We start from the raw sequence: 26083 nt of genomic DNA on the forward strand, positions 1-26083 counted from the left end.
CTGATAAGATTGTTGCATTTCCAGAGTAGGCACAAGCAGGAAAAATAAGGATGGGTTTTTGGAAAGTGTCTTTTCAGCAGTAGCAACCCCACGTGGTTCCAGCCTCCTAGGAGCCATATGTCTCCTCTCTTCCATCCCTCCTTTGTGTAGAAGTTTGATGCTCTCAGGGTGATAATCTCAGTTTGCATGGCCAAAGGCACACCTAGGCTGCTATATAGTAGGTTTGATTAGAGTCCAGGGGCTAGATGAGGTCATCTCCCCAAGCACTTCCTAGAGGCATCTGAGGAGGCAGGAGCCTTGGACTCCTAAGGAACAGCTGGGAGAATCCTCCAAGCAAAAATGCAGCCGTTATCTCTTGGGGTACTTTCAGCCCTGTTCACTTGAGAGGAGTTACCCGTCTGCCCCATTCCAACACTTAGAATATATTTTAAAAATATTTTCATTTGCCAATCCTTTATATATCAGTTACAAAACAGAAACTCTTCCTCACTGCTAGGGAGAAGTGTAGAAGGAGGGAGAAAGAAAAAAAAATCTTGCCTGTAATTGAAGGCAGGTTGGGAGATGTTCACGCTTTGAAACGCTCCTTCTTGTGAAATGTTTATGAAACACTTTCCACAAACGAGTTATGCAACTGGGACAACAGCTTTGATCATTTTCATCACCAGTGATATATTCATTAGTGTTGAGCTGTCTTCCCCCAGAGAGGGCCCTGTGAAAATGTCATGGGGAAGGGGTTAAAATGAGTACCCCAGCCCCACCGTGCCCCATCCCATGAACCCAAAACAGATGGTCAGTAAGGAGGTCCCAGTGTACGTCTGGGCCAGAACACCCCCTTTTCCATCACCGATGGTCTGTTCTCTCTCCTACCCTTGGGATGTATGTAATATTTTTTGGTAAACAAAGCACCAGAGGAGGGTCAGGAGACCACTCTCTTGTCAGAGTTTTGCCAGGGTGTTGCTATATGAGTTTATAACCATCTCTGAGGCGCTCTGAGCCTCTGTGAGATGGAAGGGTGAACACTTGTCCTCACACCTCCTGGCTATGAGGGTAAAGCCAAGGAGGGATGTAGAAAGGGCTTCCACCTCCTTGGAAGGGGCTCTCTCCTTCCAGAATGAGGCTACTGCTTTCTGAAGTAAGTGATGTCAGAGAGTTCACTGGGATCAGAAAAGATAATCATCCCTGATACCTTTTTACCTCCCTGGTCACTGCCCAAGACTCAGTGTAATACCTTTGCACAGCACAGTGGGTGGAGAAGATCCTAAACTAACAAAGCTTGTCCAATAGCTGGACGGGCTGCTCAGTGGCTGTGGCAGGGCAGAGCACCCTGTGGTGGCCCACGTCTCCAGGGATGCTTCCGTCCCAAGTAAAGTCTGGAGAAACACTCCACTTGCATGAGAAGAACTGCCAAAGAGACCCTGGAGATGATCTTCTTGATTCCAGGCAGGCTGTGGGTTTGGTTGGGTTTTCACAAGCACAGGGGAGATTGGGTTTTCGTCCAATTTGCCTCCGGTTCTCACATTAGAAGTCAATGGGATCCAACAGAAGTCTCTCTATCTCATCTTCCAGATCCACAACCAACACCCAGTTGCCTGGAAAGGTTCCAACCTTTTCCCCTTAACAGCTGTAAAAAGGGATTTTTGTAAATTCAGGAAGACTTTATTTCTTAATTTCTTCATTTCTGAACCCCTGAAAGTGTCAAAGATGTCTGTCGGAGGCCATGGGAATTGTCAATGTATCCTTCCTCCTTCCTGTTGAACTCAGCTAATAGAGACCGCTGATCAAAGCTGAGATTTGAGAACTTGTCCTCAAGAAAGCAGTGTCCTTTATTATCTTTCAATTTGGTTTGTTTAGGATTGTCTTCTTTTGGGGTTACTATCAGCACTTCACATCCAGAAGGTAATGAATTATGAAAAATAAAAGATTCCATATCCAAAGGAACCGTAAAGAAGATAAAAATAAATAAATAAATAAATAAATAAATAAAAATTATAAAAGAGTAAAAAGTCGGTCAAACAAATCAGAAAAATAATGCAGAGGTTGTCAGAAAGCCCCCAAACTTACACCCAAAGGGCTTTTCTGCTATCACGCACTTCATTTTTACATCTGGGAGGTCGGGAGTGCCCCCCAAAGAGTCTGAAGGGCAATTGATCCAGGAAGCAGATGAAAGGGTGCGTTTTCTTTTATGATGGCGCTGGTTTCTGAAATTAAGTGTTGCAGGAAGACCTGGCACAGATTCTAACAGATAGCGCCCAGGTTGGAGGCAAAGCACATGTTTTCAAGCTCTGTCATAGTTGCCTCTCCTTATCTCTCCCTTGTGCATAATGAGTCTACAGAGGAACCCTGCCACTTGCCTCCGAGATGGAAGTGGGCCAAGCTGCCAGAGGCTGTTCCACCAGCATGATTTTACCTCCAGTGCTCCATGTTCTCCCTCTGTCCCCCTTCCTCCATCCTGCCTCCCCAGTACCCTCTGGGATGGCGGATGCCTGGGGGCAGGAGGAGGTTATGCAGGGAAGAGGTGGGGACCACAAAGGCTTGGCTTAAGTAAAATCTCCTCTCAGAGCAAACCTTAAAGTTGTAGTGGTGGTGGTCATTTTGAAATAAGTAGTTTATCATCTATTTCTAGTTTTTAAAAACTTGCTAACACATGTTTTCCTGGAATCTAAGGATGTGGAAACTCTAATTTTGGGGAGAAGAACTAGGACACCAGAGTTTCTTAGAGGTGCCAAGTGTGGATGGGCACAGTTGAAGGGGCATGGGGCAAAGAAGTGGGACTCTTGGAGACAACTCCCAGGCAGCCATGTTTTTTGAATTTTCTGAATGTCTGACTCTCTGCCCCCACAGTGCTATTTCCCATCTCTCCCGCTTCCTTCTCTTTGCTTCCAGAGTTCCATAATAGTCTCCTTAAGTGAGAGGAATGATTTCCAAAGACTGTCCCTGAAACAGCCATCTTCTTACCAACTTATGTGCAACCAGGGCTTCTTGGTGTTATTTAGATCTGCTTTGTCTAAGAACACAGCAGCAACCTGGACGGGCCAGGTCTACCAAATGCACTAGGGAATTGGAATTTGTAATTCCATTTGTCGACAGGGAGAAAAATCATGGGCTATCATACAATAGATGGGGAAACTGAGTCCCATAGAGGCTCAAGATTACATAGTAAATTAGAGTCAGAGTTAGGGCTAGAAACAAGATCAGCATTCGATGCACCTGTTCAACATTTTCTCCCCCGTAACTCATTGGAGGCTGTGGAGAAATAGGTTTTGCTTATGTCTTTTGTTCAATTAATGTTCATTGGGTTTTCACTATGTGAAAGGTACCATATTTAGGACATTAGCTCCCTCCTCAGTCTCTAATGTTAGTAGTATCTTCCTAACTGTCCAACCAAAGAGAATTCTTTTTCATTTTATCTAACTTTTATTTGAAGTTCAGGGGTACATGTCCAGGTTTGTTATACAGGTAAACTTGTATCATGGGAGTTTGTTGTACAGATTATTTCATCACCCACATATTAAGCTGATTTTTGCTGATCCTCTCTCCTCTCACCTTCTACCCTCCGATAGGCCCCAGTGTGTGTTGTTCTCCTCTATGTGTTCTCATCATTTAGCTCACACTTATAAGTGAGAACATGTGGTATCTGGTTTTCTGTTCCTGCATGAGTTTACTAAGGATAATGGCCTTCAGCTTCATCCATGTTCCTGCACAGGACATGATCTCATTCCTTTTATGGCTGCATAGTATTCCGTGGTGTATATATACCACATTTTCTTTATCCAGTCTATCATTGACCAGCATTTAGGTTGATTCCATGTCTTTGCTATGAATAGTGTTGCAGTGAACATAACCTGTGCATGTGTCTTTATAATAGAGCTGTTTATAAGGAATTCTTTCTTTAGTGATCCAAAGCACCATTTTTTTCCGCAAGGATTAAGCACAAGTTTAGCTGTTAATCTGAACTTTTGACTTAGGTTAAACTAACACAAACAGAAGGTATTCCAGGATGCCAGTGATACTCACAGTGTAGACCAAGAAAATGGTTTAAGCCAGCGTCTCTATGGCCAAGAGTTTCTATCTGGATAGGGAACAACCAGATGTCCGCATAGGAGGGTCTTCCCAATGTCCCTTATAAGGTATGGTCTAGAGCTCGTGCCCCTGTCACATTATATGAATTTAAAGTCACATGGACACCCTCCCAAGGGACTTCCTGAAAAGCTGCAAGAGGGTAGCTTTCCTGGGATAGGAGGAGGGGTAGGCACAAGCAGCACTTCCTGCCCTGCCCTGGGACACCTGGGAAGCCCACGCGTGGGTGGTTAGTGCTGTCATTGCAGGGTGGTGGAGACTGGAGAAAGGTTGGAAACCACCACGGGCCCCTCAGGCTGTAACTACAGCATTGGCTGTGAGGGAGACATGCCTTCACCTGTAGGGAGACAGGCAAAGACTGTCACTAAAGCCACACAGGTGAAGAGGGCCAGCTGCAGAGGCAGACACAGAGGATGGAGAGGTGTGGAGACAAATGGGATGGGGAGGGAGACTCCTCCAGATCAGTGGTGCCCAGATTTTGGGGTTTCATAGATGAGATTCCATTGAGGAAAATAAGACACAGAATTTGGGGGAGATCAGTAAAAGGTTGCCAGTTTTTTACTCTGTGAGGTAAAGAGTTTTAAGAATGGCATTTAGGATCACTATCCTGTCCTAAATATATTTTAACCTTCTTCCTCCTAAGAAAAAAAAAATATCATCTCAGAATTTCTAAGAATTTAATCCATTTTTTTTTAAGAGACAGGATCTCACTATGTCACCTAGGCTAGAGTGCAGTGGCGTGATCATAGCTCACTGCAGCCTCAAACTCCTAGGCTCGAATGATCCTCCCATCTCAGCCTCCCAAGTAGCTGAGACTATAGGCATGTAACACCATGACTGGCTAATTTTTTTTTTTTTTTTTTTTAGTTTAGAGATGAAGTCTTGCTATGCTGCCCAGGCTGGTCTCCAGTTCCTACATTGAGCCCTATTTTTGAAAGTCACTACACTATCATTTTTGTCATTTCAGGGTCACTCACACAGGCCTCTGCCCAGCTGCCCTGGCTGGAAGGGCGCACACAGGCAGGAAAAGTAAGCTGCAGCCCAGTAGGCCCTGGGCTAGCTCTCTCCTCTCTAGGCTGGTCACTCCTTTCCTGCCTGGATCTTCCTGCCATTTCCATCTCTGACTGCCTGATGGGATCCAGCACTGACACTCTCCTCTTGCTTCCACTTGCAGATTAAAACCGAAGATCTCAGTGACTCCCTGCAGCAGACCCTCTCCCATCGGCCATGCCACCTGAGTCAAGGACCTGCCATGATGTCCGGAAACCAAATGTCTGGGGTAAATGCCAGCCCATGTCAGGTAACCCTGATTTTCACAGTGGGCCAGTGTGTTTAACTCAATCCCTCTGTGAAATGCTCGACTTGCATGCTTGGTACTCTGTGAATCCATATCAGTCTAAAGAACCCCCTGCAGGCAATGTGGGAAAGAGATCTGGAGGCTGCGAGTGGGGTTCTAAAACAGTCCTCTTACAGGTGAAGCCTAGCTAGAGATGTGAAGAGGGAGGCCTCTACTTCTCAGGGACAAAAAGGAGCCAGGCTTGCCAAAGCCAAGGACCTAACAGCTGAGCTGCTGGTGTCTGCCAGCCATGTTCAGGGGAATCCTAAGTTGACAGCTGCTGCTGCAGTTGGAGAATGTTTCTGTCCCCATTGGGCCCACTCTGCCTCCCCTAAGGTTTTATGTTAGAGCCAAACTAGAATGGAGTTCTGGTGGGGGAAGAAAGAGGCGTCTGAGATAGTAAGAGCCAAGGTCCGGGAGGGCGTTCACGTGATGAGACCTCTTCTCAGCAGGGATCACCCGGGGGAGAAAGAGCCACCCCTTTCTGGAAACACATAAGAATATGCATCTGTCCCTTCACCTTCCATTCAGCAAGGCTTCTCAGGTCTTCTCTATGTGCACAAACCTAAGCTCAACCCCATGGGGCACAGAGCTCTGGGGTCTCCATTGCAGAGGACTCCCCGATCCCCCAAGCATTGGAATTATTAGTCCTATGTCCTGGGCTGGTAGGAGAAACCCTGGACTTTTTGTTTAACTAAATTGGTTTTGTTAAGAATGAGTAGCTTGCTCCACCCCCCAACTCCCACCCTGACACCCTCTAGGAAAGATTCGGGCCCAGGAAACAGCCAAGGCATGGCTTTTAGCATAATCAAGTGGCATGAGATTAAAAAAGAATTGGACAGTTGGGGATTGCATGTTATCTCTAGGATAAACTTTGAGAGATGGGTCATACCCAGGTTTGCCTTCAGGGCATTTTACAGTCTAGTTGGGAGACAGGACTGACACATACAAAAATTAACTCAGGAGGCAAGGGTTAAGTAACAATATGTAGTAAGGACTCCTAGGCTGAGGGCAGAAGCTGTAACAATACTAGCGTTAATGGAGTAGCTACTATTTGCTAGACACTGGGGATACACAGTGGCATAAAGCAAGGTCAGCCTGCAAAGTCTCCGAGTCTGGAGACGCCTGGGACAGATGTGTGGCAGGCAGATGGGGCTGATGTCCCCAGCTTGTAAATGCCGTGGTGTATGTGTATCTTTCCGTGTGTAGGACATGGCTTCCCTCCATCCGCTCCAGCAGCTTGTGCTGGTTCCCGGCCACTTACAGTCTGTATCCCAGTTCCTGCTATCTCAGACCCAGCCTGGGCAGCAAGGTAAGAACCCTGGGGGTTTCCACATAGACCAAGTCCAGTCAAGTGCTGCTGCTGCTGCTGCTGCTTTTTGCTGGGTGAGGGGGCCTAACTGGAGAGCATGCGTCAGTCAGTCACCCATCTGCTATTAAGACCTACTTATCCACCCCAGGGTCTGAGGAAGGGACCCTGGCAATGCTCCTCCAGGCTTAGTCTCCTTCTCTGCTTCCCCTTCCCCGCCTCCTGTTGGGTGGTCTGGCCCACCTCCTCAATTTCGTGGTGAGTGGAGATGGAAGGTGCAGGCGTGGAGCAGAGCTATGCTGTACAAGGGAGGGGAAGCGCCCTGGGAAATGCAGTACAGACAAGTCCCAATTCCTTGGAAATCTCTCCTGGACACAGATTCAGACTTGCTTCCTGGAAGCCTGGCTGTGATTCTATTTGGAGAGAGCAGCAGTGCCACCCACAGGTTGTAGAAAGGGTGTTCAGGTTTTCTTTGGCAGGGAAGTTACTCGCAGAGAACTTCTCCCTGGCCAAGAGCAAATAGATTGAACTATTAATAAATAGCTAACATTTCTTGAGCATGATGTGCCAGGAGCTCTTCTGAGTAATTTTTCTGACATTCCTCAAAATAACCTTGTACAGTATGTAGTTCTATTATGCCTCTGGTGACCTACTGGGAAGTTCTAGAACCGTTTAGCTGAGACCCATACTCTTGGTCATCACACTGTTCTGCCTGTCCCACTCCCATCTCCACCAACTAGGGTCAAAAGTGATGGAGGATTGGCCAGGCTCGGTGGCTCATGCCTGTAATCCCAGCACTTTGGGAGGCCAAGGTGGGCGGATCACTTGAGGCCAGAAGTTCAAGACCAGCCTGGCCAACATGGTAAAACTCTGTCTCCACTAATAATACAAAAATTAGCCAGTGTGGTGGTGCATGCCTGAGGTTTAGGCAAGAAAATCACCGGAACCTGGGAGGCAGAGGTTGCAGTGAGCCAAGATTGCACCACTGTCCTCCAGGCTGGGCGACAGAGCAAGACTCTGTCTCTGGAAAAAAAAAAAAAAAAAAAAAGTAATGGAGGAAGTATAAACTCTCTCCTGTTGCACAAATCCCAAGTAGAGGCTTTGGAAATCCAGAATCCAAACAAAATGCAACTCTGCCTTCCGCCCTTAGCACCTGCACAAATGACAGTCACTATCTTTAGTTTCCAAGGTACCTCAGAATATTATGGTGATGAATGAGACCCTATTTGAATTTTTAAGTGTTTATTTTGGTTAAAAAATAAACATCATACTCCTGGAATGGAAAAGGGAAGGTAACAGTTTAATTTGTTTTCAGAAGACTGGAGAGTGACATGAAAACGGCCCAGGCTTATAACCACCTAGGTCAGTGTATGATGTAGTGGTGGAAAGACACTTCCAAATTTGGAGTCAGAAAAATTTATCGGTTTCTTTAAAAGGTCACTTACTAACTGTGTGTTTTGGGGAAAGTTACCTAACCTCTCTGAGCTTCCATTTCCTCTTCTGAAAAATGGGATAATAGCAAGGCTCTGCCTCATGAGATTATTGAGAGTCACTCGAAATAATGCATGTGAAAAGGCTGTATCCATTTCAACTGCCATGTCAGAATTGCCATTAGTACCCAAGCCTCTCAACTCCCAGTTCAGGATTCCTTATAAGAGCTTTCTTGACTATGTATTTTAATAATGAACAATGAAGCCCTGACTTTTTGAGACTGAAGAGCATAAAGGTTCAACATCAGCAGATGCTGTACATTGTGACCCAGAACAGCCTAGGGAAAACAGAGACCCCAAGGTGCTGTTGAGTGACAAGCGATTGGGGTGACCAACCCCATTGTCTGCTTTGGTGGTTTGATGGCCCCACTCCTGCTGGGAGAGTGCAGGCAGAGTCCCTTATGTACAGTTTTCCTGGGGAGGATGGAGAAGCAGGTGTAATACATACTGCCCAAGGGAGTTTCCAGAGGCTTGGCCCTGGACTTTCCCTCCTCTCTCAGCTCCCCCTCCCAAGTATAAAATGTCCTGGTCAGCCATATGCCTCTGGCTAAGGCCCACTGCCCTTTAGAGCTGTATGGTCGCATCTGCTTGGTCTGGCATCCTCGCAGATTTGATTGGGCCTCTGTAGCCGTAACCCAGCTACTTCTCCTGCAGGGAAAGCCAAAATCCTCAGCCCTAGCTTGAATTCTCAGCAGCCACCCTGCATCCCTTCCCTTCCTGGGTTTCTTCAGCTCTGGTAATCAGATCCCAGAGTAGATCCTCTTGACCCTCCTTAGCCTCTGCGCCTCTCCAGACAGGCGGGCAGGTGGAAGGACTGGTTTGGGGACTGCTGTTTACATGTCTGTTTATCCCTGTATCTGATTTGCCTCCACCTGTATGTGGCAATGCCTGGCAGTGCTAGGAGGGCCTCTCCATGGGACTTGAGGTGGGTGGAGGGACATGATCAGGTGGCAGGGGGTGGGGACAGTGATCGTGGTGCCAAAGTTGTAGCACATGTCTTTCAAATAGCCTGGATTTTATTTGTCTGTTCCTTTGTCCCTCCCCTTTCACCCAGGTCTGCAGCCAAATCTCCTCCCCTTTCCACAGCAACAAAGCAGTCTCCTCCTCCCACAGACTGGGCCGGGACTGGCATCCCAGGTAAACAACCCCATTCTTCCTGTTTCCTCTAGGAATGTCTCAGCTCTCACTGAGTTTAACTCACTGGTTTCCCCCTACCCCTTTAACAGGGCACTAACCCCTCTGGGGAGAGGGGATAGCAGGGAACTATCCATTGGCACAGGGGAAATCCAAGCTACAGCAAGAGGGGGACAATTTACCAAGTGTCACTGGTGGGGCCACAGTTAGAACCCAGAGATTCCAGCTCCCAGGCCAGCCTCCTTCATGCTCTGGGCACTGAACTCCAGCCCTGCACAGACCCCAGCATTGCTCCTCTGAGAGCCAGGCTCAGCTAACTTCTCAGGCATACCAAGGTGGCCACAAACTCTACCTAGGTGCTCTCAAGCCCCAAGAGGGAGATTAGAATACCACAGACCTGATGTCCGAGACCACAAAGCCAGTGTCTTTCACCTCTGGGCCACTATTCCAGATTGCCTCCTGCAGTGGGCACGTATATAGGCCAGTGGGCTGAGGTCTGGGAGAGTGGTTGTTTGCAGAGCTGCCATGGTTCCACACAGCACCTTTTTTCCAACTAGGAAAAAGGCACCTCTTCTTCTGGCCAGGTGCAGTCTCGTGCCAAGGTGCACAGATTGGCGACAGCAGCATGAGCTGTATCTTAGCTGCCATTCCTCCCCTGATCTTGGTGCCCCTGTACAGTTAATAACCTGCACAGCTGCATGAGATGGCTCCCCACAGATGGTTGGGCAGAATGGTTGGGAATGACTACAAAGATCTCTGTGCTAAGATCCCCATGGCTCACCAAGAGCCCTGCCTTCAGAGAGGGCTGAGGCCACTGAAAGTACCTGGAGGGGAAGCTCGCCATCTAGTGGTTGAAATGGGGACACCGGCATCATAAGCTGCTCTTCCACCTCCTCCTGGCTGCCCTCTCCAGAATCTCATAGTCATGGGCTTACAGCTGGAAGAGATCTTAGAATATTGAAGATCAACTCTCATCTCTTATCATATTTTGGCATGGAGAGACTGGTAGCAGAGAGACCACATAGAAGATTATGAAGATCATCCAGGGGAGGGGTCATAAAGGATTGGCTTAGAGTTGTGGCAATAAGAAGAGGGGATGATTGAGGGGATGCTTTGGGAAGTTGAATCAGTGCAGTTTGCCAGTGGATTGGAGATGAAAGGAGGAGGGAGACGGTGTAGCAGAGAGCCCCATAAGTCTTTGTCAAATGAAAGAACAAATGATTTAATGAAAAGGAAGGTTCAAAGAGGACTGGGGCTTTGTCCTGAGGGTCTGGTCTATGCCACACTCTCCTCATACATCCCCTCCCTGCAAACTAGGACCAAATTCATGGTGGTTTCAGACTAAAAGACCCTTCACTGGAGGAAAGACTCCTAAACTTCTCTCTAGGGGTCCTTTTACCTTCTTCATCATAAGGATGCCTATCTGAATGGTAAACCCAAATATCCCAGAGGAGAAGTAATGTTAACCCTAGCCTACAAAAAGTAAATCAAAAAGGAGAGAAGAGGTGGATTTAGCCCTTTGAGCTGGCCACAGTGCCTGGACCCCTAGGCTCAGGTTCTACTTTATCCTTGTGGAATGATAGATGTCTTTAAGATTGGATTCATTCCTGACCCCAAATAGGCACAACATGGTTCTAGGTTTAAGGGTACATTTTCCTATGCAAATAAGCTCAAGAAATAATATTTGGTTGGGCACAGTGGCTCATGCTTGTAGTCCCAGCACTTTGGGAGGCCAAGGCAGGTAGATCACTTGAGCCCAGGAGTTTGAGACCAGCTTGGGCAACATGGTGAAGCCCTGTCTCTAAAAAAACAAAAGTTAGCCAGGCGTGGTGGCACACGCCTGTAGCCCCAGCTGTTCAGGAGGCTGAGGCAGGAGAATGGCTTAAGACCAGGAGTTTGAGGCTGCAGTGAGCAGTGATTGTGCCACTACACTCTAGCCTGGGTTGACAGAGTGAGATCCTGTCTCAAAAAAAAAAAAAAAAAAAAAAAAAAAAAAAAAAAAAAAAAAAAGAAGAAGAAGAAGAAGAAAAAGAGAGAAAGAAAGAATATCTCCTAACAACCCAAATGTGATCAAGGTGCATTTTATAAAGGTACTGATTAAAATACCTTTGATTAAAAACAAAACACTTTCATGAAAGAAAATGGTGGTTTAGAAAGTAAAATGAGGCCCAAGAGTTTGACATTTTAGAAAAGTTCTATGAAGGCCATGAGTTATTGGATGGATGTCTCCTGTTATCTTCAGTTAATCCCTGTTCAACACCTCAGTTACCTGCTTTATGGGGAAAAAAAAAAAAAAAAAAAAAACAAAGCAAGCAACCTTTTCTTTGTACAGTTATGTGATTTGTTTTTGGAATCTTTGTAAACAACCCTGCTAGCTCCTTTTATGGTAGAAAACTGAAAGGAGGAGGTAACCTGCTAAGACTCAAAAAGTGAGTCACAGGCTAAACTCAGGCCACCTCCCTATCCTGCACTCCTGATGTGTCTACCCAGATATTCCAGTTATTTGCTATACATTCATAGAAACTTTAATTTCCACTTCCATGCCGCTGGAAAAAAATAGGACTCAAATGTACCCAGGGTGTATCCAGGGATCTGTCATCCTCTAAGTGGGCCTATTAGTAAAAAAAAAAAAAAAAAAAAAAAAAAATCAGAAAATGTTATTTATTGATCTTTGTGGTGGATCTGCTTGGCGTGTTTCCTATCAGGCAGTTGGGCGCCCTGGGCTGCCAGGATCCTCTTTAGAACCCCACCTGGAAGCATCCCAGCATCTCCCAGTGCCCAAGCATCTACCCAGCTCTGGAGGGGCTGATGAGCCCAGTGACCTCGAGGAGCTGGAGAAGTTTGCCAAGACCTTCAAGCAGAGGCGCATTAAGCTGGGCTTCACACAGGTTTGGTTTTAGGGGAAAAGATAGAAGAAGTTGAGCCGAGCGGCTGGAGACTGGGCTTCCCAAGTGCAGGTTTCAAGAGCGACCAGAGGCTCGATGTGTTTGGGGTCTCCTCATCATGTCTCTGAGTTCTCTGAGAATAGGGCGCAGTTGCCATTGGTAGGGAAACTGAGGACGTTGCTGGTGGAGGAGAATGAGAGGTGGAAAAGGGGCTGGCTCTCCTGAGCACATGGGCGTGGTCCACTGAGAGTCTAAGGAGAGAAAGAAACTGATTCTTCACCTTAGAGGGAAGAGACTTGGAAAGGAGCCGAGCATGGGTGAGCACTCAAAGGTTCAGGCTGGCTGTGTGATCGATGCTAGGACCATGCAGGATGTGGGCAAACAAGAGGAGGAGGCTGCCTCTCATGTTCCTCCCCCTCGGTCCCCACGCTTAGGGAGATGTGGGGCTGGCGATGGGAAAGCTGTATGGCAACGACTTCAGCCAGACCACCATCTCACGATTTGAGGCCCTCAACCTGAGCTTCAAGAACATGTGCAAGCTCAAGCCCCTGCTGGAGAAGTGGCTGAATGATGCAGGTAGGCCTCGCAAACACGGATGCCAGGGGCCCTAGAGGGCTCTGCAGGGAAGGGCCAGTGACTTGTCGTGTTGGGGCTTTTGGGAGTTGATACCTAACACCCCTTTCTTCTCCTGAGACTGGAGCCGATGGAGAAACAAGACACAGGACACAGGCAAGTGTAGATGAAAGTGTCAGCTCGACTACTGAGAAGCCCTCAGAAGGATGTGGATTTAGGTCTGTGTCCATCAGGATTTGTCCCCATTCCATTCCTACCCCATCCCACCCAGCGTAGACCTTAGGACAGCTTGCCAGCGACAGAGTCTGGATCTGCAGAGCAGATCCACTTACGCAGATTTCTGTCTGGAATAAGTCTAGGTCAGGGAGATAGGGCAGTGGAGCCTCTAGGGTTTCACTGGGAGGGGGAGACCACAGGCATGACACGGGGTCTTTCCCTGGCTAGTTCTTGAGTAGATTTTCAGCAGACAGGGACTTACTGCAACCCAGGCTGGTCAGGAAAGCCTGACAGCAGGAGTGGGGTTTTCAGGAGGACTCAGTGAGGCATGGTGGCCAGGAGGCATCCCAGGAGATCAAGGGTGTAAGCCAAGGGACCACACATTTGGCGGCAGGGGCTAGCATATAGGATGGGGCTTCTCAACCTTGACACTACAGACATCCTGGGCCAGGTCATTCTTGTTGCCAGGGACTGGCCTATGCATTGCGGGATGTTTTGAGCATCCTTGGTCCCTACCCACTAGTTGCCAGTAGCATCCACCCCCAGTTGAAACAGCCAAGAATCTCTCCAGACATTGCCAAATGTCCCAGGGGGAGTGGTGGTGATGCAGAGTCCCCCCCGGTTGAGAACCACCGGCCTAGGCAGAGAGAGGGAGTGAGCCAGTCTCCAGGGCTGGGCTCTATTCAGTAGATTCACATGGATTCGTGGTTACACTGGAGAGGGAGGAAAGGGTGGGGCAGCCAGCCAGGGCTGTTATTCCCACGGAACATGGGAGGAGGCAGGAAGCTCCCCCTACAGGCTGTCCCTTAGACAGCCTTTATGGAAGCACTGAAATGAGTGAAATGATCCGAAGGTCTTCGAATCTCTGGGGAAGGGCCCTGTGACCATTTCTAGTCTCCATCAGATGCCTCAATCCTTCCTCAGGGATATCCTTCCTATGGCCCCTACAGCCTTAGCTCAAACACTTGCACTGGCGGGAAAATGCCTCCAACACCGACAGTCTGTCACCAAGTGCCATTGCTTTTGGCTGCAAATCTCATTTCACATTTCGCTCAGTATTCACATCCAGGCATATCTGTAAACAACCTCATGAGCGTTACTCGTAGGAGCCCTGCCAGTGCCCCCTTACACCCACATGTGTCACCGATGCATAAGCATTCCTCAGCTGTGACCCCAAACACTGGAGACACTGCTGTGGGGGACACAGAGGGCTATGGAGGGCAGTGGAGGGCCATGGAGGGCCTTTGCCCTGAGCAATGAGAAGAAATAGGATTCTTGATCTGTTCTGGGCTCCCTGCTGGGGGAGGGGATTGTTCCTGAAAATGCCACTGCAGAGCCCATCGGGAAGGGTTGTTGGACCTGAAATCCATGAAGGCACCAGCCACTCATCCCCTTCTCTGAGCTTCCTCTGCTCCTTCGTGTCCCCGCAGAGTCCTCTCCGTCAGACCCCTCAGTGAGCACGCCCAGCTCCTACCCCAGCCTCAGTGAAGTATTTGGTAGGAAGAGAAAGAAACGGACCAGCATCGAGACCAACATCCGCCTGACTCTGGAGAAGAGGTTTCAAGATGTGAGCAGCACCTTCGGGTGGGCATGGGTGGGCTACCTCACACAGGTAGGGAGAGCAGACACGGCACAGGGCCCTCGGCACCAGCCCCTCCGCACCTCACACCTGCTCTGGGACACAATCAGAAAACACACTGTCCCACTCCAGGCACCCAGGTATTGGAGTGCAAAGCTGCCCTCCATCTCAGGTTCCAGGAACCTCCTCTTCCACTGACCCTTCTTGCCCTGACATCTATTTAGGGCCCTTTGTTTCTCTCACTGGGAGATTTAAAGAACGGGCTATAGGGTCCCAGAACCCAGTGTAGCTCCGTATCCAGTTGAGGTAAAGGGAGCAAAGCCAGGGGATTGTATATAAGTTCTCTATTTTCTATGCAGTACATTTTGTATTTTTCAAATTATAAATGTAATAAATGCTTATTGTAAACAATTTGGAAAGTACAGGGAAGTAGAAAGAAAAAAACGCCCATCGCCAAATGCCATCTGACCTCATTTCCTTCTACTCCTTCTTTTCTATGCACATTTAAATACTTGTGATCATGTTATACACCTACATTTTTTGGAACTTGTAGCAAAAGCATATTTTTGAGCCAGTATGTGGAAGCTGTGAACCCCATGCGGGCTGGGGAAGAGAAGAGGGAGAAACAGATGTGGCCTAGCCAGCTTCTAGCCAGGCTCCCTCAGATCCCAGCCTCCAGAGCCGCCATGGGTACCATGCGTCTCCAAAGGCCCCAGGCCTCCAGGACTGCTGCCCCTCCGGCAGATTCCTCGCACATTTGGCTCAAAGATTTGGTGCCCATATCCAGCTAGCAGAATGACAGGAACTGGCTTTTCCTTCTTTTTAGGCTTCCTAGAGTGGCAAGGTTAAGGAAGGGTGTAGGAGTGGGGGAAAGTGGCCAGGGCTAAAGACCAGGTGTGAGGGATCAGAACAAGGGGGTAGCACCCGTGTAGCATGTATTGCTATGCCACAGTCCTGATGGGTCCACATGTTTTAGCTTTCTCATTTCCTGCTTTGAGGCAGGAGGACAGGAAGAAATGACAAGGCAGGCCAGGCATGGTGACTCATGCCTGTAATCCCAGCACTTTGGGAGGCTGAGGCAGGTGGATCACCTGAGGTCAGGAGTTCAAGACCAGCCTGCCCAAAATGGTGAAACCCCATTTCTACTTAAAGTACAAAAATTAGCTGGGCGTGGTGATGTATGCCTGTAATCCCAGTTACTCAGGAGACTGAAGCAGAGAGAATTGCTTGAACCTGGAAGGCGGAGGTTGCAGTGAGCGGAGATCGCGCCACTGCACTCCAGCCTAGGCAACAGAGTGAGACTCCGTCTCAAAAAACAACAACAACAACAAAAAAGAAATGACAGGGGAGAAGGACATCAGGTAATAAGGAAGAACACAGAAGGGAGCAGCAGCTCTGGGGACTCTACCTGCCCCACATAACTCATCCATGGACTCCTCTCCTCCGAACTCATGAATGAAGGAAAGACAGCCTACATCTATGGAGACCCTACTTTGTATCAGGCTCTGTGCTTGACAGTTTACACACATTTTCTCATTTAATTCTCACAATAATCCTATGTGGTGGGCATGATTATTCTTATTTCATAGATGATAAGACAGGCTCAGAAAGGTTAAGAAAGTTTTGTAAGGACACATAGTAAGTGAAAAAGCCAGTATTTCCTCCTAGGTCTGACTCTAAAGCTTTTGATCCATGTATAGTTGTATCCTGTTTCTTTGGGACCTCTTTTCCCTGCCCCTGATTCCCTTCTCTTGACCATACTCTGTCCTTTCGGTCCCTATAGAACCCAAAACCCAGCTCAGAGGAGATCTCCATGATTGCAGAGCAGTTGTCCATGGAGAAGGAGGTGGTGAGGGTCTGGTTCTGCAACCGACGCCAAAAGGAGAAGCGAATCAACTGCCCTGTGGCCACACCCATCAAACCACCTGTCTACAACTCCCGGCTGGTGAGTGGCCAGGAACCAAGCTGTCTGCCAAGCACTGGAGGGACATGATGCTTGGAGGGGAAGGTGGTGGCTTCAGGGAAGAGGGGAGCATCCAGTAAATAAATAAGCAAAGAGATACTGTCTAGAATATATTATAAAGAAGGGCGAGGGAATAGAACGGGATAGCAGGGAGATACTCTTTCAATAGAGAGGTCAGAGAGGACCTCCCTGATAAGGGTGTGTGAACAGATACCTAGAGCTGTCAGGGAATGAAATACATGGATATCTGGGGGAACGAATGTTCTAGGCAGAGGGCCTAGCAAGTGAAAAGAGCCAGTATGCTTAAGAAACAACAAGACAACCAGTGTGGCTGGGGACAGAACGAGAAAGGGGACCAGAAGTAGGAGAGGAAGTCAGAGAAGAAACAGGAAGCAGAGCGCCCAAGATCTTGGAGGCCATTGAAAGGCCCCTGGCTTTCAGTTTGGGTAAAATGAGAAGCCATTGGAGAGCTCTAGCCAGAGAAAGCTGAGCTGGTTGACACAGGCTGCTATGTGGGGAATAATCTGTGTGGAAGCAGGAGACCAGCTAGGAGAATGACAATGGTCAGGCTGTGTGATGGAGGCTTGGCCCAGGGTGGTAGCCATGGAGGTGAGGAGGAGTGGTTGCATTCTGGCTAGACTTTGATGGTGGAGCAGCATGATGTGCTCAGATACGGAATACAAGAAAGGAAGCAAAGATGACTGAAAGGGTTTTGGCCTGAGCAATGCGTTGGAAAGCACTGCCATTTTTTTGAGATGATGAAAACTGCAGGAAGAGCAAGTTTGAGGAAAAAAACTAAGAATTTGGGGCTGGTCATATTAAGTTGAACATACCTACAAGGCATCCAAGAGTAAGTATGAAGGAGTTATATCTGTGACTCTGGAGTTCAAGGGAGAAGCCAGGGCTGGGAATAATTTGAAGTTCTAGGCAGACAATGAAGTTTAGGGGGCAGGAAATACCTTCTCCATGCAGGGAGAAATGGTATCTGGAGGGTGGGGGTGGGAAGGTTCTTCTCTGGGGATGGTGATGGTTGAAGGTTAAGGGAGTTGGGGAGAATGATGTTGCCCTTCAGTCTTTCAGCACTGTAAGATGGGTGAAATGCAGCCTTGTCAGGGTGGGACACAGCTGTTTCCCAAAAACTACACCATCGTTGATTCTTTCACCAACCAGCTACCGACTACCTTCTATATATTGTGCCAAGTGCTGGGGATACAAAGATAAATATTGTTTGTTCCCTGTGCCAGAGGACCTCACTGCCTAGCAGAGGAGCAGGTAAATAAACAAATGGAAAACAGCATGATCGTTTCTCCCAGAGAAGTTAGGAGCAGCAGCTAACCAACCTTGGGAGCTGGTGGTTAGGACAGGCTTCCCCGAGGAGATAATTAATACCTGAGCTGAGTCTAAAGGACGAAGAGGAATGAGAGGCAAATAAATGTGGGTGGAGCTCTCCCAGGGGAAAGTACGAGGGCTGTGGAATGGGGCAGGGAGAGTGTGGCATGCTCACAGAGCTGCAAGTGGTTCCATGAGGAGGAGTGTTGAAAGATGAGGCTGGACAGACCAGCAGGGGCCAGACTGTGCAGGGATTGTACACAATGCTAAGGAACTGAAGGTTTGGGGGAATCACTGAAGGATTTTCATAGGATATTGGCATGATCATTTTCTCTTTTTTGAATGATCGCTCTGACTGCAGGATAAAGGATGGCTTGAAAGGCCCAAGATGGGTTGCAGGGAGGCCAGTTAGGATGGGACTGCAGGTATCCAGTAGAGAAAGACTGAGGGCAAAGCAACCCCACAAGGTAGGAATGAGAGGGTGGGAGGGATTCAAGAAATCATTAGGTCTTGGTTAATGAATGGAAAGTTGGATGGGGGCAGGGAGAGAGATGAAGAAAAGGGAATCCTCTGCGATGACTCTTGGCATTCAGGCTGGGCTAACTGGGTAGACGGTATGGCCATTTACGGAACAAGAAAAGCAGGAGGAGATGGCTTGGGAGTGGGAAGAAGTGATGATTTCAGTTCTTATGTCATCATGATGTACAGGGAGGCCTGCAGGATACCCATGTGGGAATGTCCTCGGGCACTTGAGATTATGGGTCTGGAGGTGAGACTGGAAGGCTGGGATGGAGACATGGACTAGGGAGTCACAAGTGTGCAGGTGGTGGGTGAAATCCTGGGTGAGGAGGAACTCGCCTATGGAGTTTATGTAGAGGAAGCAAAGAGCAAAGGCCATGCCAACCAGCTTTTGCGAGACGGGCAAAGGAAGAGGATCAGGGAAGAAACTGAGAAGGAGGGACCAGAAAAGACAAGAAACTACAACCACGTAGATGTGAGGAGTGTTGGCAGGAATGAGCCCCATAGGACTGCCATGGGAACCAAGAGGAAAGACACCCACATCAGAATGGGGCCCGGGAGGGTGAATATCTAATTTGTTTGGAGAACAGATTAGTAATTAGCAAGAGTAGTGCACAAGGCAGAATGAACAGCCTATGAGAAGGCATGGAATTTTTTAAATTTTTTATTTATTTATATTTTTTTTAAGACAGAGTTTTGCTCTTTTTGCCCAGGCTGGAGTGCAATGGTGCGATCTAGGCTCACTGCAACCTCCACCTCCTGGGTTCGAGTAATTCTCCTGCCTCAGCCTCCTGAGTAGCTGGGATTACAGGCACCCACCATCACACCTGGCTAATTTTGTATGTTTAGTAGAGATGGGGTTTCACCATGTTGGCCAGGCTGGTCTCGAACTCCTGACTGCAGGTGATCTGCCCACCTTGGCTTCCCAAAGTGCTAGGATTACAGGCATGAGCCACCGCACCCAGCCTGAAGGCATGGAATTATAAAACAACATGATGCATTTGGGAAATCACAAGCATTTCAGTCTGGCTGGAGCAAAGGGTTCAGGATTAAAATTAGAGGGGCTGATGAGTGTGGGATCATAATGGGCCATGGATGCTGAAGTACCCTAAACTCTCTGAGAGATCATTGAACATGTTAAGTTGGCGGCAACATGATATTCTTTCATTATTTCTTCCTTAAGCATTCACTGAGCACCTACTATATGTTTGGTACTGGGGCTCCAGTGGTGAACCGCACACGTGACCCCTGCTTACAGTGTAGCAGGAAAACAGATACTAAACAAATGCTATTTGTGACGAAGGCTTCAGAGAAGAGGTACAGGTATTTGAGGTGCCTAACCTAGTCCAGGGTATCAGGAGCTTCTCTGAGGAATGATGTTTAAACTGACACCAGAAGAATGAATGTCACCGTTGATATTAACAGGAAAGTGTCTGAGTTGGGGGGGCAGGGAGGAGTGAGGGCAGGGAATAATATTCTAGGTAGAGGAAATAGCATGTACAAAGGTTCTAAGGTTGGTGGTGGGGTGGGGTAGGAGGAAAGAAGCACAGAAGGCCAGAACAGGCTGGAAACCAGGGAGTGAGGGTGTGAATGAGGAGGCTGGAATGGTAGGCAGGGGCTGGATTATGTCGGGAATCGTAGGCCTTGTTAAGAAACTTGGGTCATGTCATAGGAACTTTGGAATCTTTAAAGATTGGGCTTTGTTTAGAGCAGATGGGAAGTAGTAGATTTTCCCTTTGGTTCAATGCCAACCCAGGACATCAACATGATGAGAAATGGAGGAGGCCTAGAGGAGCCATGCAGGGGCCCCATTCCTCATCAGCTTTCATTCAACACATATTTACTGAGCACCTGCAACGTTCCAGGCACTGTAGAAAGCACTGGGGGTGCAGCAGTGAACCACACAGGCGTTACCCTGCCCTCATGAAGTCTACAGCCTAATGGCTATGAAGGACATTAAATAAATAGTTACACTAACACTTGTGATATCATGAAGGAAAAGGAGAGAGAAAATTTTCTGATCCTATCTTTGGGTCGCATTGAGACAGTCCCTTGGGACTAGGACATAGTTTCTTCTGCTTCTGGAATAAAATGATTAGCGGGTAGAAAGGCAAAATGGTGCAGATCAGTGTGGGCAGAATGCTACAATATATCTAGAAAATAAAAAAGGGGGAACCATGTATATGTCTGTTCGCATATGCCTAGCCTGTCTCCAGAAGGAAACAGTCTGGCCGCAATGACCAAATACATTATCACTTATTTAAAAACAACAACAAAGCCAGGCATGGTGGCTCACACCTGTAATCCCAGCTATTTGGGAGGCCAAGGTGGGTGGATCACCTGAGGTTAGGAGTTCGAGACCAGCCTGGCCAACATGGCAAAACCCTGTCTCTACTAAAAATACAAAAGTTAGCTGGGCATGGTGGCGGGTGCCTGTAATCCCAGCTACTTGGGAGATTGAGACAGAAGAATCGCTTGAACTCAGGAGGCAGAGGTTGCAGTGAACCGTGATCGTGCCATTGTACTCCAGCCTGGGTGACAGAGCGAGATTCCATCTCAAACCAACAACAACAACAACACATGTCTTGGGTGTGACAGCAGGGAGGCAGGAGGAGAAGAGGTAGGGAGATTATTGGTAACATCTCTTACCACTCTGCCACCCCTCCCAACCTGTGCCCGTCTCCACCCTTCACAGGCCCCCAGCCTACTGAGGAGGCTCATTGTATAAGGAAAAGTAAATGAAAACAGGAAAACCATTTCTGATTAATGAGGAAACAAGTACATGCTGCATCCTGTTTGGGTGGGATCTTCCAAATTGGGGAGAGCAGAACTACCTTTCAATAGCCTTTGCAAACACCTGGTCAGAGCTTCCCCTGTTAGCATGAGAAGAATAAGGGGCAGTGAAAATACACAGATTTTAGCTCCAAAGAAGAGTTGAATAACATCTAGAAATATACAGCAGTTGACAGCTGCTTCTTCCAGAAAGGGAGAGAACTAGCATTTAACAAGCTGACACTTTTTGCCAGCTGTTGGGTTGGAAGCTTTACAGACATTATCTCATTATGACTTAATTAAAATATATAATGGAAGTATTGCTGCTATTTTACAGATGAGAAAACCAAATCTCAGTAGGGTTAGATAACTTGCCCAAAGTCACACAGATAGTGGTGGAGCTGTCTTACTCCCAGACCTGTTGGGCTCCAAAGTCTATTCTTTCTATTACATCTTGTTCTAGGTTGTTCTAGAATAGTAACAGTGAGAGAGAGGTTCCTGAATTGCATGGGAGGGTAAACAAAGTTATCCCAGGTCCCTTTCTAATCTCAGAGCTGATGATGCTATGAGGTCTCCAGGGCAAAATAAAAAGCTTCAGAGACCAAAGTTCAGTGCCTCCAGTTACCTCTGGAGAGTCCATGCTCCATTCATCCATCAGAGTGGGAAAGCCCGCGAGAGGCTGCTGGGCTGAGCAACCCTGCTGTCCTCAGCAAAAGCAGGGTTCTTTTAGGAAAAAAGGAATGGAGACCAGAAAATGGCAGGCAACCAGCAGTATCTGCCACAGCAGGGCCCAAGAGGCTTGTCTTGCTCACCTCCAGGGCTCTCAGGCAAGGCAGCCTTTGGCTTGGCAGTGTCGAAGAAACCTTACCAGGCAATACACATTGTCAGGGGCTGGAGGGGCCTGGTGTCGACACCAGGGAACTTCCGGAGCAGACTGGACCTGGTTCTGGATGCCAGTATGTGGTCCAGAGGCCTTCCCATAGAAAGGAGGATGGCATGTAGGCTAGGAAATCACCAAGGAAGCCAAGCCCTGGTCTCTGTAGAGTCTGGGGCCTACTGTCTTTGGAGAATGATCTGAAGTTGGAGAAGGGAGCAGAAATGGACATTTACAAGCTTCTGTTGTTTTTCAGGTGTCTCCCTCAGGATCTCTGGGCCCCCTCTCTGTCCCTCCTGTCCACAGTACCATGCCTGGAACAGGTGAGCTTTAAAATGAGATTTCTGAATAACACCAGAATTCTTTTAAAAAATGGGATATTAGAACTGAAAGGTATCTACCTAAGTCAGGCTTCCCTAAATGCATTTCAAAGGATATTAAAATCTGTGTTGGGGAAAAAGGGTTCTGTGATCAAGTAAGTCTGGAAAATGCTGAGTAAGCACAGTTTAAACAAGCGTATTTCTTTGTTTTGTTTTGTTTTAACTGCAGCACTTCTAAGCACTTAGGTGCATAACATTCCAAAATGAACTGTATGGAAGGCCCAAGGAAGGCAAGGCTTCCCAAAGTAATACTCTATTCCTCAAAAAGCACCTAATTATTTCGAAGAACTAGACAGGATGATCACATGCCCAAGGGTGGCCAGGACAGTCCCAGTGTCTGCTTCATGTCCTGACATAATTATCAATAGCACTTCCTTCCATTTTCTTTCTTTTTTTTTTTTTTTGAGACAGAGTTTCACTCTTGTTGACCAGGCTGCAGTGCAATGGCGCGATCTCAGCTCACCACAACCTCTGCCTCCCAGGTTCAAGCAATTCTCCTGCCTCAGCCTCCCGAGTAACTGGGATTACAGGCGTGTGCCACCACGCTCGGCTAATTTTTTGTATTTTTAGTAGAGACAGGGTTTCTCCATGTTGGTCAGGCTGGTTTGAACTCCTGACCTCAAGTCATCTGCCCGCCTTGGCCTCCCAAAGTGCTGGGATTACAGGCATGAGCCACCGCACTTGGCCCCTTCCACTTTTCAAAGTGTCTTAGGGTCTTAGTTTGGATGGGTAAAATGTATATCACCCTATCCATAGAACACAGTTTGGGAAACACAAACACAAGAGTTAATCCAGATACAAATCTGCCATTTCACAGAGGATGAAAATGAGTTTCAGGAAAGTGAAACAAATCAGCACAGGCCACAGAGCTGCTGCGTGGATGGCCAGGGACCAAGACAGGGCTCAGGTCCCCTCACTCCCAGTTCATTGTTCTTTTTGTTGTTGTTTTGTTTTGTTTTGTTTTTTGAGACAGGGTCTTGCTCTGTTGCCCAGGCAATGTGGTGACACAATCATGGCTCACTGCAGCCTCGACCTCCCAGGCTCAAGTGATCCTCCCACCTCAGCCTCCTGAGTAGCCGAGACTACAGGTGCATGTCATTACACCTGGCTAATTTTTGTATTTTTTGTAGAGACTGGGTTTCGCCATGTTGCCCAGGTTGGTCTTGAATTCCTGGGCTTAATCGGCCCCCTGCCTCGGCCTCCCAAAAGTGTTGGGCTTACAGGCATGAGCCACCATGCCCAGCTCGGTTCATTACTCTAGTTTCTAGAAAACCATGCACCTTTTATTTGTAGAGACTGGAGGACTAGAGCAGCTGGCAATCTTTCATCATGCCCTCAAGTTCTCTTTCTCCCCTATGCACTTGCCTTTCTTTCCTCCTCTCTTCCTTCTTGTTCTTTTTCTCCTCCCGCCTCTTGGTCTGGGGCTGCATGTGCCCAGCCTAGGGTGTGTCCTACAGTAGGATGATTTTGGCATCTGTCCTTGGATTTGGCAAGTCTTAGACTTGCAGAACCAGCCACACCACTCTCCACGGCCTGGGCTGCAGAAAGCATTTGTGACGAGAGCCCCTCTGGGTGTGGGCAGAAGTTGATGCTAATGAAGCAGGAGGTAGTCAGATGGGTGTGGGTAGGGAGACGGTGAGGTCCCTTTGGGGATACACCAGGAAATTTGTGTCTGAGGGACTATGTGCCGATGTCCCAGAATCCAGCAGCATTATTTTCCCCTTGTTTTTGCCTCTCCTTATCCTCAGTAACGTCATCCTGTTCCCCTGGGAACAACAGCAGGCCTTCATCTCCTGGCTCAGGACTCCATGCCAGCAGCCCCACTGCATCTCAAAATAACTCCAAAGCAGCAGTGAACTCCGCCTCCAGTTTTAACTCTTCAGGGTAAGGTGAAGGGGAGGGTGCAGAGACATCCCAGCAGGGCCAAGGGACATGTGAGAAGCTGAGCTTATTCCTTGGGAAATAAAGCTTATCATAGATAGGGTTGGAAAAGAGGAATGGGGTGGCAGAGAGAGGACAGAGTGACAGCCAGACTGGACTTTATCCCTAGGGAGTGGAGATTTTAAAAAGAAGCTTCAGTCAGTGAGCCATCCTGGCAAGGAGCTGATGTCAACAAAGCCAAAATTTCCATCCTTTACTTTGAGTGTGGAAATTTCCAAACACTCATGACGGAAAGAGCCAGGTCCTTTGCTGGGCTTCATGCGAGGAACCCAGTTTTCAGGAGGTTCTGATGTGAGCCTAGAGCTTAGGCACAAAGAAAACCCTGGGCTTCAAGCATGGCTGACACAGGGAGAGAGGGAAGTGGTGCCAATTCCTGTCTCCCACTCCCACTGGGATGCAGTGGGGCAGGCAGCCTCCTGGGCTTCAGTTCATGAAGCAAAGAATCTGCTCTAAAATGTATTTTCAGAGCTGATGACTTGTAAAAGAGAGATTCTGCCCTGATTCAGAACAAAACAGAGATGTGTAGGTTACAGACCTGAGTTTGTCAGAAAAGATGAACCCAGCTGTCCAAATCCAGGCAGTTCAGCAAGGCAGCCAGCTCTTATTGGCCAATTGTTGCATAGCCCGAAACGTTGGAGCTCCTCACCTACCCCTACTGAGAGAGAGAAAGAGGACCGTATAATATACATTACCAGCTTTAAAAAATTGTTTCGAGGTATAATTCATACACCATAAAATTCACCATTTTAAAGTGTACAGTTCAGTGGTTTTTAGTATATTCACAAGGTTGTGCAACCATCAGCATTATCTAATTCCAGTATGTTTTTATTACTCTTCCCCCCAAAAGCCCCTGTACCTGCTAGCAGCCACTCCCCATTCCCATCTTACGCCATCACATTATTAGTTTTAGGATTGACTTCTTTCTTCCTTCCAGATCTTGGTACCGATGGAATCATCCCACCTACCTCCACTGAGACCAAAAAGTTTCTCCTACTCCACCTGGCCCTGTATTCCCCCTGGAAGGAAGGGAATCATGCCTTCTATATACAGACAGATTGCCTTCAGAAGAGTGGAAGAAAATCTCCACTATCAATGAACCCAGACTCTTGTCTTCTTCAGGAGCAAGGGCCTCCGGAGATCCAAACTGTGATTGAACCAAGTGCAGACTCCTAATCCTCTTGAAATATTCAGCCCCTCCTAGGAGCTTACCGTTTTCACCTTCCTTGCCTATGCCCTTGCCTTCTAGTTCCAAATATTTTAGCCAGCTTCACTGTGGCAATAGTCTTTCAGAGAGAAGACTTCTTGCTGTTATTCTCCAACTCATTTGTGGGCTTCTGGGGACAGCCATTTGGCTGGGGTGCCAAACACCAGAAGGCGAGATAATAGTTTTGACTCTGAACTTGGCCACAACCCCTGAACTGATCCCAAAATCTGTGAAAAGATTTGAATCTGATATCTCCACCAAAGCCTTGATGTTTTCTCTGTACAGCTAAGTTTTCTGATGGAATCTTCATCTCACCCCATTTTCTTTTTAACCTCGCCCCCTTTTGTACCATCAAATCCATTCATTATTGTGCCCTCCAGGTCCCCTCCTTTTTGCAGAAGGTGTAAAAGAGCTGCCCTTGGTGGGTGCCCTGGGCATGGTGCTCCGCCCACTGGTGCCCTTCTGTCTGTCCATGTCTGCCTAGGGCTCAGGAGTGCCTGTT

The 26083-nt window shown here is 47.9% G+C and overlaps 1 protein-coding gene across 1 annotated transcript in view; it reads left to right on the plus strand.

Annotated features, from left to right (window-relative positions):
• The window catches only part of POU2F3 (POU class 2 homeobox 3), a 73999-nt gene extending 48156 nt beyond the window's left edge, over nucleotides 1–25843 (plus strand). Inside the window, exons 3-12 of the mRNA XM_024255398.2 lie at nucleotides 5252–5377; nucleotides 6623–6725; nucleotides 9267–9349; nucleotides 12052–12234; nucleotides 12666–12807; nucleotides 14451–14587; nucleotides 16383–16544; nucleotides 22313–22379; nucleotides 24185–24320; nucleotides 25312–25843. Coding sequence (XP_024111166.2) covers nucleotides 5252–5377; nucleotides 6623–6725; nucleotides 9267–9349; nucleotides 12052–12234; nucleotides 12666–12807; nucleotides 14451–14587; nucleotides 16383–16544; nucleotides 22313–22379; nucleotides 24185–24320; nucleotides 25312–25351 — 1179 coding nt within the window. The 3' untranslated portion in view covers nucleotides 25352–25843. The remainder of the gene's footprint in view (nucleotides 1–5251; nucleotides 5378–6622; nucleotides 6726–9266; nucleotides 9350–12051; nucleotides 12235–12665; nucleotides 12808–14450; nucleotides 14588–16382; nucleotides 16545–22312; nucleotides 22380–24184; nucleotides 24321–25311) is intronic.
• Nucleotides 25844–26083: the final 240 nt, after the last annotated feature.

This window comes from Pongo abelii, chromosome 9, assembly GCF_028885655.2.
Source record: "Pongo abelii isolate AG06213 chromosome 9, NHGRI_mPonAbe1-v2.0_pri, whole genome shotgun sequence".
Lineage (NCBI taxonomy): Eukaryota > Metazoa > Chordata > Mammalia > Primates > Hominidae > Pongo > Pongo abelii.